At 41.0% G+C, this 14,581-nt stretch overlaps 1 protein-coding gene across 1 annotated transcript; it reads left to right on the forward strand.

The window, feature by feature from the left end:
* Positions 1-2,115: 2,115 nt before the first annotated feature.
* Positions 2,116-13,306, forward strand: LOC117667476 (putative methyltransferase DDB_G0268948). The gene is made up of 6 exons (XM_034420852.3): positions 2,116-2,739; positions 5,831-5,988; positions 6,293-6,506; positions 7,827-7,927; positions 8,932-9,069; positions 10,286-13,306. The coding sequence occupies exons 1-6, from the start codon at positions 2,629-2,631 to the stop codon at positions 10,371-10,373; spliced, it is 810 nt and encodes a 269-aa protein (XP_034276743.2). The 5' UTR covers positions 2,116-2,628; the 3' UTR covers positions 10,374-13,306.
* The last annotated feature ends 1,275 nt before the right edge of the window (positions 13,307-14,581 follow it).

Raw genomic sequence — 14,581 nt, forward strand, 5'->3', positions numbered from 1 at the left:
TTGAGTGTAGGAATGTTATTAATCAGGTAAGGGTATTCACCTCGTTTGTAATATTCGGTTGAACTATGTTACTATGACCACTAAAATATAGGCATGTTGTTGCTTTTTATTATTGGTTTACAGGGGTGCATGCTCCCATAATTGATTCATACTGTAGCAATGTATACTTTTGAAAACTATAAAAAGAGGTCCATTCCGAACAGAGGTGTGCAGGGGTGGGATCCTGCCGGTTTAACAACCGGTTTGCTGAGCGCATGCTTTGCGCACGCGGCTCGCTTCACTTCGCATGCGTGCGCATTTAGGAGAAAACTCACCTTCCGCTTGACTGCTGGTGAGGAAAACAGCTGAGGCATGGCAATCCACTCTGCTGCCCAGATCAGCTGGGCTTCAGAAAAGGAAATATAGGTGAGTATAATGCAGGGGTGGGTGGGCCCATTTCAAAGACAGGGTGGGTGGGCCCATTTCAAAGACAGAGCGAACCGGTTCGCTCCCAGCTGATGGTCGGAGCTACAGATTTGCCCAAATCGGTAGAATCCCACCCCTAAAGTCCATTTTGGAACTTGCTTCTGGGCAACCTTTTATTTGAAAATAAATGTCTTGTTCCTTTCTACCCATCTGGCGTGGTCATCAAGCCCACATGCTTCCTGGGACAAATTGTTGGGCATCTGCATAACAGCTGCTCTCAGAAAGAAAAAAAAGAAACATAAATATGCAAGATATAATATTCCCATCATCCCTGTGGGAATGGCTCAAGTCTCCACACCCATTTTCCGACATCAAAATGCACAGTGAGTTCTATAGCTGCTGTAAGCTTGCCTAGTCCTCTATTTTTTTTTTTAATTTGATTTATATGCCGCCCTTCTCCGGAGACTCAGGGCGGCTTACAATGCGTTAAAAAAAGCCTTCATACTTTTGTATATTTATACAAAGTCAGCTTATTGCCCCCACAAACTGGGTCCTCATTTTACCTATCTTAGAAAGGATGGAAGGCTGAGTCAACCTTTAGCCTGGTGAGATTCGAATTTACAGTAATTGCAGATAGCTGGTGTTAATCACAATGCTTTTAGTCTGCTGAGCCACTTGTATTTTAAAAGTACAATTTTCATGTGAACATTTCATTTCATGTAAAATGTTTACATCTTCACAGGCTACATGATCTGAATTAGAGGAAGAAGAAGAAGAAGAAAAACCAATTGGTAGCCACACTTGTTCAGCACAAACAGCTGCATGAATCCTATTTTTTAAAATCGGTTTACAGTATTTCACGTTATCCAAACGTAACAGCAAAAGGAACCAAGAAGTTGTTTCTTTGTGTAGTGGTGTTGTGACTCTCACCTTTTGCTATCTCTAGAGTTATAATTTTTGCCTCCTCCCAGATCAGAGCTTTGCTGGCTGAGGAACTCTGGGAGCTGAAGTCCACAAGTCTTAAAGTTGCCAAGGTTGGAGACCACTGTCCCAGATCAAGGACTGAGATGTTTTTCTGTAAGGAAAGTAGATCCTGGACTGCACAGTATTGAGTACTGTAATGCTAATTAGGTTATCTAATCAGTACTTAGAAAAGCTGGTTTCCATGGAAAGCAGGAACAATTAGAGTGCAACCTATTAAGTCTAAAAAGGGAGCGGGAGAAAGGAAGAAAACAAGCAAGCAAAATCATTTTTAAAACACCAGAGTGCAATGTTGCAGATTTGTCTTTTAAAATGTGAACTCCACTGAATTCAGTGGGTCTTATTCTGGAGTAAGACATTGATAGTAAGAACAGAAACAGCCTGCCCCCCCCCACCCATAAACTTTGGCTTACAGTCCATCAGATGCAAAATTGATATGGCACAATAATTGAGCATTTGAAATACATCAAGTTTCTGTTTGCTCAAGATAATAATGCTTTTGATAGCTACTTCATATATTGAGCACTTGCAAGGAGTTTCTAAAACAAGGAATGTATTAACCTGAAGCAGGATTTTTAACTATGATCTTCCAGAGATTAGATGGTCCTAGGACAAAAGCAGTCTTTTAGGGCAGAGGTGGGCAACTGTGGCCACTTTTATGACTTGTGGACTTCAATTCCCAAAATTCCTGAACTAACATGGCTGGCTCAGGAATTCTGGGGGTTGAAGTCCACAAGTCATAAAAGGGCCATAGTTGCCTAAAACAGGGCCATCCCTGTTTTAGGGCTTTCACAGGATATGTATTAACACATAAGAATTAATCAGAATTAGAATTACCCTCCAATGATGGAGCAGTTATAACACCAAAAGCTGGGGAATTCTGGGAGTTATAGTTCACACAGCTTAAAATTGTGGAGGCTGAAAAACTCAGTCTTAAGGAATAGATTCTTGACTATAAGAACAATTTTTTTTTCAAACTTGGATCTCTTTCTGTAAAGTTTTCACCCATTGGCTATTGTCTCCTTTCCGGCGAACCAATCACATTTAGAAATACGATGCTAAAATATCCTTAAAGTAGCCCACCGGTTTATGCACAAAGGAGCCATTCCGTAAACTCCGTCCCGGTTTTTCCGCCTTCCCGTGTGTGTGTGTGTATATGGAAGGCGGAGGTTGCCAGAGGCGACGTCACCCACCCTCCCGTCTTTCTCTGTCAAAGTTTAGAAGTTCTTCCACCGCTAAGAAATGGCCTCTCGCCTGTTTGAGGATAAAGATCACGCTGCTTTCTATAAGAAATACCGGCTCTCGCTTCAGGAGAATTTGCAAGCCGTGGTCCTCGCGTTCCTAGAGAAAAAGGTAAAGATGGGAAAGCGGATTCCGTTGGGACTCTCAGAGATGCAGCCGCGCAGGTGGAAAATGGTCCCCTGAATCATAACTGCAGCAGGGAAAATTCCTTCCCCAGTAAGAACAGCTGCTGTTTGTCGGGATGGAGAACCCCCAATTAAAAGAAAAACATTCAGCAGTTAGAAACATGAGGACTAGAATCTTTGTATTTCAGAGAAGAGATATTTTTAAATTGCTCTTTGCAGAGTACCAAGTTACATCACTCAGCAGAGTTGACATTCCGAAGGGATGAGAAAATGATAGTCGGATCAATGTTTGATTTGGGCTAAAGCAATTTTTGCTAGTGAAAGCCTGTGACTCTGAGGCAGAATACTTTTCTTTGTTTATATTTCATTTATACAGTCTGCATCCTCTGTTTTTGGCTCAGAAAGGTGGGACACACTTTCATCTGGCAGCTTTCTGTGCTCCCAAACAATAAAAATGAGCATGTAAGAATTAAAAATATATATTGCAGGCATATCAAGTTTTCAACATTTCTGACAAACTTATAACATTTAAAAAAAATTTTTTTTATTCTCTGGGTAGAAAATTTGGTGGATTAGTAATCCAGATACCAAATGTTATGTTATTCCCTAAAAGTAAATAAAAGTAAAACAACTGGAATAAGCGATTAAAAGGCAAAAGATGGAGAGCACCTTTTCATATATTTCAAATGTATGTAAATCTAATTACATAATTACGAAAAAAGGATGCCTGCTAGAAAAGATTTTTTTTTAATACCTGAATGGGGGAAAGGATAGATTGATGGATAGATAAATAGGCCATTGTGGGAGCAAAATGCTAGATTAGCAATACTGTGCAAAGAACATAGTTGGAGGTGCAGAATCAGAAGAAAACAGAGATTGCACAGGCCATAGAATCGCAGGAATGAAAGAGATCTTGGAGGTCTTCTACCCCCTGCCCAACACAAGAGTCCCTATATACTATCCCAGACAAATGGTGTCAAATCTTTTCTTTAAAACTTCCAGTGATGGATCATCCACAATTCTGGGAGGCAACTGTTCCATTTTTAAATTGTTCTCCCTGTCAGGAAATTCCTTATTTGCAGGTTGGATTTCCCCTTTGCTTTTTGTCCCCTCTTCCCTGTGGCAGCCCTTCAAATATTGAAAGACTGCTACCATGTCTCCCCAGAGTCTTCTCTTTATTAGGCTAAACATACCTAACTCTCTGAAATGTTTATCATACGATTTAGCCTCCAGACCTCTTATCATCTTGGTTGCTCTTCTCTGTGCTCTTTCCAAGGCCAAGCATCTTTTTTGTATCATAGTAACCAGAACTGGATGCAATATTCCAGATGTGGCCCCACTAGGCAGCATAGAGGGGTGCAGTGATTTCCAGTTATCTTGATGCTATCCCTCTGTTGATGCAGTCTGGGATTGTGTTGACTTTTTTTTTTTTGAAGCTGCAACACACATACTTAAGTGATGAGCCACCAGCCCATCTAGATCCGTCTCACAGGCACTACAATTGAGCCAGTACCTGTTCTTTTGTTTTTTTCCTTCCTAAGTGCAGGGCCATACTTTTTTCATCACTGAACTGCTTCTTGTTGGATAGGGCCCAATGCTCAAATCTGTCAAGATCAGTGATGGGTTTCAAATTTTTTTACTACCGGTTCTGTGGGTGTGGCTTGATGGGCGTGACATGGCTTGGTGGGCATGGCGAGGGAAGGATACTCTAAAATCTCCATTCCCTCCCCAATCCAGGGGAAGGATACTGCAAAATCCCCATTTCCTCCCGATCAGCTGGAACTTGGGAGGCAGAGAATAGATGGGGGCGGGGCCAGTCAGAATTTTTACTACCGGTTCTCCGAACTACTCAAAATTTCCGTTACCGGTTCTCCAGAACTGGTCAGAACCTGCTGAAACCCACCTCTGGTCAAGATCCTTCTCAATCTTGAGTCTGTCTTCCAAATTCCCACCTTCTGGAATCAACTCCCCTTGGGGCTTCGGCTGGCCCCTGACCTTCGCACCTTTCGCCGCAAGTTAAAAACTTGGTTATTTGAGTCCCCCGGCCTGGACTGATGGGGTTTTTACGGGTTTTTAATAGTATTTGATCTAATTAGGCATTTTAATTTTGCATGATGGATTATTGTGGTTTTATTGTTGTGAGCCGCCCTGAGTCTGTTGGAGATAGGGCGGGATATAAGCCTAATAAAATAAAATAAATAAAATAAAATAAATAAATAAATAAATAAAATGTTAGCAATTTCCCCCCAACTTGGTATTCTCTGCAAATTTTATGAGTGTGCCATCAATCCTCTCATCTAGCTCATTTATGAAGTTATTGAAGAGCCCTTGGGCTGAAGTCAGAACCTTGAGGTGCCTTCATGCATGCTTCCCTCCACATAGATATAGTTCCACTGGGACTCACAAGCTGAATCCATCTGGTGGTGGTACTGTCTATGCCACAAGTATATCTTAACCTGAACAACTTTAAGATAAATGAACTCCCAGAATTCCCCAGGCAGTCATGGAGTATCCTGGGAGTTGAATCCATTATCTTAAAGATGCTGAGGTTGAGAAACACTGGCCTAGAGGGAGGTGGAATCAGTGTGAGTCCTAAGAATAAAAACACAAGTAGGCATTTATGGTACAAACTGCCTTTTTTTTTTTTTTGCCTGGATGGAGAATAGGGTGCATGTTACTACGCATTTTGCTTAATTTGTCTTAATATACTATGGGATCTTTTCCTGAATTTAGTTCCAGGTTGGTAACTCATGATCATAATCTCTTGCTAGCCTCCCATCTGTATCTCTCAGCCATCCAGCCCTGCAAAATTTCTGCTTTTTAGTCAGTTCCATATGCACAGATGAGGGACTGCTTAACATTTTTATTTTCTGAAAATACAACTCAGGCAAGCTGAGCATTTCCATGACATCAATGTAGTTCGACAATGGCAAGAAGATAATATAAATTAAGTGGCAACAATTGGTTTAGGAGCTGTTGTTGAAAACTAAGAAACTCTTCTTTTGTAAAATATTGAAGAAGATAGTGCTATAAATCATTCTGTGACTTTGAGATTTATTGCTATTTTTCTTCCAAAGGTGAAATGCTTCCAACTGGGAGTGGATGTGGGATGTGGTTCAGGTCAAAATACTTTCCTGCTGGCCAAGTATTTTGAAAAGGTGGTTGGAACAGATGTGAGTGAAGCTCAGATTGAGGAAGCTAAGCGAGCAGCACATCCTGTCAATGTCTCATATCTGTAAGTAAACATTCAGGATAGTTGGACAATTTTGGTTCGTATATGTCTGATTATTTGCTACAAAAATCTTCGCTCATCTTGCTTGAAATAAGCTCACTAATGATTAGCAAAGACTTTTGTGGCACATAATCAGACATGTAAGGAGCCTACCTTTGGTAAGCAAGTTGAAACAGAGCGCAAAAGCTTTGGGGGGGGGGATGCAGCCACAGTTTCACCGGGAGATGGTATAGAAGGCAAATGTAATTGTTTGTTGGCAACGAAGGAGTACTAAGTAAAGTCACTGATTTGCTGTTCTCTCTCATAGTGCAAGTCCTGCAGAGAAGCTCCCATTTGAGGATAACTCTGTGGATCTCATCACAGCTTTTAGCGCTGTGCACTGGTTTGATATCCCCAGCTTCATGAAAGAAATGGACCGGGTTCTCAAACCATCTGGCTGCTTTATCTTGTGTTCCAACACTTTTGATATGGAGTGGCACTATGGAGATCAGTCGGAGAAGCTGACGGAGATCTTCAAGGAGGTAAGCACTCTGCAAGCACCCAGCTGAGTGATAGCACCTATTGCCGCATGCATACAGGTAGTCGTTAGCTTACAATCAGTCATTTTACAATCATTCAAAATTACAGCTTTAATGAAGAAAGTGACTTAAAACCTGTCCTTGCACTTACAACACTTGCAATATCCTTGACATTTTGTCAAGTTAACAAAATTTGGTTGCTTAGCAACCAGCATGCATTTACAACAGTTGCAGCATCCCAGGCAGGGGTGAAATGCTCCCGGTTTGGACTGGATCACGTGATCCGGTAGCGATGGCGGCGGGTGGTTCGGAGAACCGGTAGCAAAAATCCCTGCCCCCCACCATGCCCAGCTGAGCCGCGCAATCATCAGAGGCTGTTTTTTTTACTTTTAAAAGCATTTTTTCTACAACCTCTTCGGCCAAAAAAATGCTTTTAAAAGTAAAAAACAAAGCCTCTGATGATCGCGCGGCTCAACTGGGATCGTCAGAGGCTTTTAAAAGCATTTTTTCTACAACCACTTTGGACAAAGATGTTGTAGAAAAAATGCTTGTAAAAGTTAAAAAAAAAAAAGGCCACGCCCACCCAGTCACATTACCACCCCAAGCCACGCCCACAGAACTGGTAGTAATAAATGTTTCATTTCACCACTGATCCCAGGGTATTGTGATCACCATTTGCAACCTTCCCAACCAACTTCTAACAAGCAAAGTCAGTAAGGAAGCGACATTCACTTAACCGTGTTATTAACTTAACTGCAGTGATTCACCTGACGACCGTAGCAAGAAAGATAGTAAAATGGGGGGAAACTCTCTTAACAATTGCCTTGTTTAGCAACAGAAATTTTGTGCTCAGTTGTGATCATAAGTCAATGACTATCCGTACAGTACGTCAAGAACACTTCAATTATTCATTAAAGGTTTGAATCTTCTTAACCCTACAGTTACATGACCTCTGCAAAACCTGCAGGAATCTTAGATGGCAACAAAGAGGTAACAGCAAAGTCTTTGCTTCCACCTAATGGTGGCCTGGATTTTGCAACCCAGATATGGTTATCTTGCTTCAGCATCCGGCAAGGCATCTGCGTCATTTGAGAATGAGATGCATTGCCTGCACTCTTTCCTTTTATCTGTTTGACATCTGCCAGTTTCATTAGGCAATACTGAATTTTGTAATTAAGGAGAGAAAGTGCACGTAGGGAAAATTCATGGAGAAGAAGACCTTGATGCTATTGCTTTGACTTATAGGATAAAGGGAGTGAGCAAAGCTCAGCGGTGTCTACTATGAAACCATGTCTAAGTCTTTCTCTCTTTTCTTTTATGCAGATTCAAGCTCAACTTCTTCCTTATACACATGAAAGGGTCAAATTCGTTGCGGATGACTACAAAGCAATATTTGATGCTCTGCCCTTCCAGGATAAGGAAAGGTGAGTGGTAGATGTATGAGTTTCTGTGAGTGTGAAGCTAGCAGATTGTGAGGTCCAGCCCATGTACAAAATTACAAGAACAAATTATGCATGTCAAAGTTGTAATCCCATATCCATGCATCTGGTGGCTACAGGGATATTAGAATCTGATGGTGGGTCAGTGGTGGGTTGCTCTCAGTTCTGTCCGGTTCTTTAGAACCGGTAGTAAAAGCGGCGGGAGACTCCCCCCACCCGCCCAGACATCATAATTGACAATATGTGCATATGCAGAAGCGCGAGCGAAGCAAGCGCACACGTGCACTCCCGTTGCAAACCAGTAGTAAAGATAAGTAGAACCCACCCCTCTGGTGGGTCCAGAAGCAAAGCCCCAACAGTGCTGAGACAGATCATGCATTTTTAAATGTTTTTTAAAAAAATTTAATTAACCACCTGGAGTCATTGGGAATTGGGCAGCATAAAGATTTAATAAATTATTCTTCATTGCACAATCAGCCAGATGCTTAGACTGGATTTGGTCGATTCCTTCTCAATGTCCTGAGATAGGAAGATTTTGTTGCTTGATAATATTAAGAGTATCAGTGCAGGATGTAAGCTGTTCTAAGTAAAACTGCCTTATGAAATTGGTGGTGATTTTATCAATGCCGTTACAACTGACAACGCTACTGCTGAAAAGGGAAGCCGTTTCTATTCAATGGGACATTGTCCTAAATAGACAAATTGCATTATTTTCCCCAAGCACTAACTGCAGCTGCCCTTCCTTTGCTAACCTCAGTAAACCTAGGATCATTCCATTAATCTAGACCAGGGGTCTCCAACCTTGGCAACGTTAAGACTTGTGGACTTCAATTCCCAGAATTCCTCAGCCAGCTGCTGGATGAGGAATTCTGGGAATTGAAGTCCACAAGTCTTAACGTTCCCAAGGTTGGAGACCCCTGGTTTAGACTGCAGAACCCAGGGGGTAAAGTTTATGATTCCACCCTAAAAGATATTTTGCTTTTTTACAGAATCACAGATATTGTTGATAAAATTCCCAAAAGTGTCTCTGAATTACTGGGATATCTCCAGTCCTTTTCTATGTACCACAGTTTTCTAAAAGCCCAGCCTGAGGCAGCCAAATCTCTCATTCAGAATGCTGAACAAAGGTAATATGATGACAAATAATTCAACAGAGAAAGCCTAATTAGATAAGATCAAAGAAGGGATTTTTTAATCTAATATTATTGCTTTGTACTAAAACAGCAATCTTCAAAATAGTCAGAAAAAAATAAATAAATACAGTCATAACCTATAGGCAGATAAAGTTAGTGGTATACTCAGAATTAGTAAATCCATTTTCTTCCAACCCTCCGTCCAGATGTGCTGCATCTGCAACTGTCAAAATTCCCAGCAGCAACAAAGCAACCCCAACATATTTAGAAGGGCAAGCTAGAGAAGGTTGAAGACATCTTCATCAGACATCCAAATGTTAACAGTGAAGTATTTTGTAGGTTTTGGTTGCAAGGGGTTGCAAGGTGGAATTAAGTCGCTTTATGGCGAGATGGACAGTAAACAAGTTTAATAATAATATCCTTAAATTATTCTCTTAATGCAAAATGTTAGGAAAGTGTATGTTGAAACCTGATTGCCAGCTTCATTGGGTTAACTAGCTAGGACTTACAGCCAGATGAGCTAATTCTACTCTATTGTAAAGCTACATTGATAGACTCTTGCAAGTCTAAAAGTGCAATTCTCCCACGGTCTCCTTTGCAGCCGAAGAAACTAGGGACGGTGCCTTACGAGCATCTTTGCCCTGAGCACTATGCAGCTGCAGGCAATGCTGTTTCATATCTGACTCTTTTCTAGGCAGTGTCTCTCTTGGTCCCGACTTTCCCACATGCCATTACACTGACATTATAATTTTCTGGTTTTTAGTCAAAAAATGGTTGAGATAACCTGTACTGGCAAAAATAATTCCTTATTGGGGAATAGATAACTCAAAATAGACAAACTATGTTCCCCAAGTGTTTAATTAGCGCATACATCAGGGGTGAAATTCAGCCGGTTCTATCCGGATCGTGCGATCCAGTAGGGCTGATTGCGCGAAGCCCCGCCCACCCCTGCAGACGTCATGACGTCCCTTTTTTGCGACGATTTTCAGTCTCTGAGCATGGGTAGAAGGCTTTGTGCATGTGCCGAGGACGGCATGCTAAGCGAAGCGAGCACGCACGCGGCGTGCGCACGTATGTGAACTGGTAGGGAAGGGAAGGTGAATTTCACCCCTGGCATACATGCCAATCAAGTTCATTCTGATATAATTATTCTTAAGGATTATATATTGCACTGGACTTTGTGACTAATTTTTAAATTTCCCCTCTGTAGAATTCTGGAGACAATGGGAGTTTCTTCACCTGAAACCATGCTGGAGATTTGGGCTCGACAAGTTTGCATTCTGGGTAGCAAAAAGTAATTTTGGCCTGCTTGGGGGTGAGCCAGCAGGAAAACCCCCAACCCATTTCAGTGCCAAGTTTCAGTTCAATGATTACTACTCTTGAACAGCTTTCTAATAAAAGCAATGCCCTGTTTATTTCTAAGAGGAGTGAAAGGCAAATGTAAAATTAAGTAACCATTTAAAAAAATGAAAGAGCAGAAGGTGAGGTGAAAGGAACATTGGACTTTAAATAGCTATTCAATTTTCTACCCATAACACTCACTGTTTAACTTTGAGCTAACTATTGACTACCGGTAGGTTTAAATTACTAATTAAGCTAGACTGGGAGTTGATTTCCAAACATTTTAAAGTTGCTAAGATTAAGAAACACTGGACTATTGAACACACTGCGTGTAACTCGGCAACTGCAGTTGGCTAAACATGGCAGTCCAGCTGCTGTCAAAAACCTGAGGTAATAGTGGGGCTAAAGTTGCTGCTTTGGTTAACAAAAGATCTCTAGGCTCAATTTAAAGTGCAGGTTTTAATCTGTAAAACTTTCCGTCGTGACTCTGGTGTAGGTTCAGGATTGTTCGCAGCTAGAATCTGCCTGTCCTACAGTAGTGGCCAAAATTGTGGAAACCTTTTGGGAAAAGTGTATTTTTGAGGTTTGATGGCTAATAACATCACTTTTTTTTTTTTTGGAGTTTCAAGATAATCATATTCCACTGTTGGAATGGCCTGGGAATAGCCCAGACCTTAACCCAATTGAAAATCTATGGAGCCAACTAAAGAAACGTGTTAGTCAGAAGCGACCCAGCAATAAAACCCAGTTAAGAGAAGCAATCATTCAATCTTGGTTTCACATGATAACAGCTGCAGAACTAAAAGACTTGGTTCACTCCATGAGAAGACGTTGTAAGGCTGTAATTCATGCTAAAGGTTACTGTTTCGGATATGCTTTTATTAACAATGTAAAACTAACTAACAACACTTATAAAGCGTCTTCAAAGGCAACACCCAGGAACCGGAAACACCTCATAGAGGCACATAGAGATAAAGATTAAAAGCAAACACAACCCCATAACATCTCCCCTTTTCTAATAACCGCAACACTTTCTACAAGTTGAGTCTATCAGGGGGGCATGAACATCTACCACTCCGAGTAACAATCGTCTCTCTCACACATGACTCTCTCACGCAGGCCGGATCTCTTCGCTCGCCATTTTCTGAGGCCTCGGATGTTTGGCTATCACCAGACACACCAACTTGCTCAGGACTGTCGTCAATGTCAGACGGGCAATCTTTATTATCCTTAAGTAGGTTTGGCTTGGCAACTGGCTCTGACCCATCCACTGGATATGAGGAGTCTGGTTGCTCAGCCACACGCAAGTCCACACGGTTCCGCCGATATCGGGTTCCTCCAACCTCCACCAAATAGGAGCGAGGTGCCACTTGTTGTAAACAGGTACCCCTTTCCCAACGGCCAATCCGATTTCCAGGCAGTGGAGTTAACTTTAACTTTGGCAAGTCTCTTGCAGATCTATCATATTTGGCCTTCGCCACTTGCCTCTTCTGCCGTAGCCTTTCCGGGACCCCTTGTATCACCACGGGCTCAAGCAACTTATTTGCCATGGGTAAGGATGTCTTTAATCTCCGTGACATTAATCTTTGTGCTGGGCTATTGTCCATACCTTCGGTTGGGGTATTCCTCCAATGTAAAATAGCCTTCCACGGATCGCTACATTCGCCATGTGCTTTCCTACATAAGTTCTTAGCAATCTTTACAGCTGATTCGGCTTTTCCATTCGCTTGCGGATAACGTGGTGATGAAGTAATATGATCAAACTCCCATTCAGCAGCAAATTTCTTGAATTGCAGACTTACAAATTGAGGACCATTATCTGTAATCACTACATTTGGTTGCCCGTAACGTGCAAACTGAGACTTACATCTCTTGATGGTGGTCTCAGCTAAAAGGTCTGGAAGGAGGTCAATTTCCCAATAATCCGAATAATGGTCCACTATTATCAAGTGCTCTTTCCCTGCATAATTAAACAAGTCCACACTAATGATCTGCCAAGGTCGCGATGGTATCTCATGTGACATCATAGTTTCTTTCTGTTGCCAATATGCATATTCATTACAGATGGTACAATTACTGACAAAATCCTCAATTTCGCCTCGCATATTCGGCCAGTACAATGTGTCACGGGCTTGTCTATAGCATGCCTCCCCACCAATATGGCTTGAATGGATGTGCAATAACATCTCCGGTCTCAATAACTTTGGCACTATAACTCTTGGACCCTTATACAGAATGCCATCTTGTACAGCGATCTCATCTCTGAAGGACCAGTATTTCCTTACAATCATGGGAACTGCCTCTTTCACATCTGGCCACCCACTCAGCACGATATTCTTTAGTGTCTGTAGGGCCACATCAGCATCTGTATGTTGCCTCAACTGCTGTAACCGCTGATTTGTACCATTAAGATAATCTGCTTGGTTAATTTCAGCAAAACATTTGTTCTTGTCGCAGCCAACAAACCGGTTTTATTAGCTAGTTTTAGAAAATACGCTTTTCCCAAAAGGTTTCCACAATTTTGGCCACTACTGTATGCATTTATTCGAGATGCTCTAGGACTCGCATAAGGTTTTAGGGAAGGGAGCCTAGAAGTGGTGTTTTTCAAGAGCTCCAACATAATGGGACAGCTGAAACAATTTAGCTGCCAAACCTGCCTGGTGTTTGCAAAACCTTTAAAAAAACCTGAAGGGCATTTGAACTTATCAAACGTTTTTCTTTCAGTGGTATGTTTTTTAAATAATGGATTTTAGGGGTGTTGGAGGAATATTTTATTTGCAATGGTTGCATTTTGTAATAAGCCGCCTAAGCGTTTTGTAATTGGGCAATATACAAATTGTTGTAATAAATCTATAATAAAAAGCCACCTATTAAAGACTTAAGAACAGAATCTAATTGCCATTAATCATGAAACTCTGTAAGATTACACTATACCATTCATTCCATGGATCAACTTCAAAGATTTTATCATAATGCCCTCTTTTATAATCAGGATTAATTATTTTGGTGCCTTTGGCTTCCTTATAAATGCTGCTGTTTATCTTCATTCTGCATATTTTCTACATAGATCTGTTTTGGACTGATTAAAACATTCAGAGGGTTCTTTCAGTTAAAAAGAACTTTAGAGAAAAATGATGCTTTTTTATTTCAGGGATTCATAAGTATACTTCCCTATTGGACTTGATGAAGTAACAGGCTCTTTTCCCTTTCTCAAACAGAAAACAATGCAGGATATATATTGCAATAAAAATAAAAATAATTCCTTCAACACTGTCAAACTAGTTACTAAGTCTGCATTACTATTAATCTTTTCATCATTCCTATCACCCATCTCCTCCCACTTATGACTGTTTGACTGTAACCTTGTTGCTGGTATCCTTAAGATTTATATTGACTGTTTTCCTATGACTATCATTAAGTATTGTACCTTATGATTCTTGACGAATGGCATCTTTTCTTTTATGTACATCGAGAGCGTATGCACCAAGACAAATTCCATGTGTGTCCAATCACACTTGGCCAATAAAGAATTCTATTCTATTCTATTCTATTCTATTCTATTCTATTCTATTCTATTCTATTCTATTCTATTCTATTCTATTCTATTCTATTCGTCTAAATGTGACAGGCTGAATAATTTTGGTTTAAAATCTATTGCTTTCCAGACAATGGGCTGGATTCATAGTATGTCAAAGTTGTGCTACTAAAAGCTCTGTTAGATTCAGCCCTGTTGATTTAAAGGGGACAAATCTATTTCAAGGCCTATCCTAAACACAGTCAGGTTGCTTCCAATCTCTGACTTTAGAAAGCAAACAGCACACTATTAAACTGCTCAGCAGTGCTGCTTAGTGGAGCTTCTATAACAAGAGACAAGCCACATCCAAAGAGGTTTGGCTTCCATGCAAAAAATAAAATAAAAAAGACATAGGCAGCTTTAGTGATTGGTTTGGTTGCTTCCTAGAGAAATTGGATGTGGACCTGCATGGATGTAGGTCACAAAGGTGGATGAGCAGGTGATCTTTGATAGGAGGATAAGGGGGGCTGGTCATCTTGGGGATTCTAGTGGCTTTATGACTTCATCCATGCAGGCTAAAGTGTCAGTTACTGTCAGTTATCAGTTATCAGATCAAAGTTGCCTTCCCAGAGGTTAAGCTGCTCTTCAGTG

This window comes from Pantherophis guttatus, chromosome 1 (assembly GCF_059756535.1).
Source record: "Pantherophis guttatus breed Tessera chromosome 1, ASM5975653v1, whole genome shotgun sequence".
In the NCBI taxonomy this organism is placed as follows: Eukaryota; Metazoa; Chordata; class Lepidosauria; order Squamata; family Colubridae; genus Pantherophis; species Pantherophis guttatus.

Coding starts and splice junctions, on each gene's coding strand:
- LOC117667476 (XM_034420852.3), top strand. CDS start 2,629: ATGGCCTCTCGCCTGTTTGAGGATAAAGATCACGCTGCTTTCTATAAG. Junction 5,989..6,292: donor CCTGTCAATGTCTCATATCT/GTAAGTAAACAT, acceptor TCTCTCTCATAG/TGCAAGTCCTGCAGAGAAGC. Junction 9,070..10,285: donor ATTCAGAATGCTGAACAAAG/GTAATATGATGA, acceptor TCCCCTCTGTAG/AATTCTGGAGACAATGGGAG.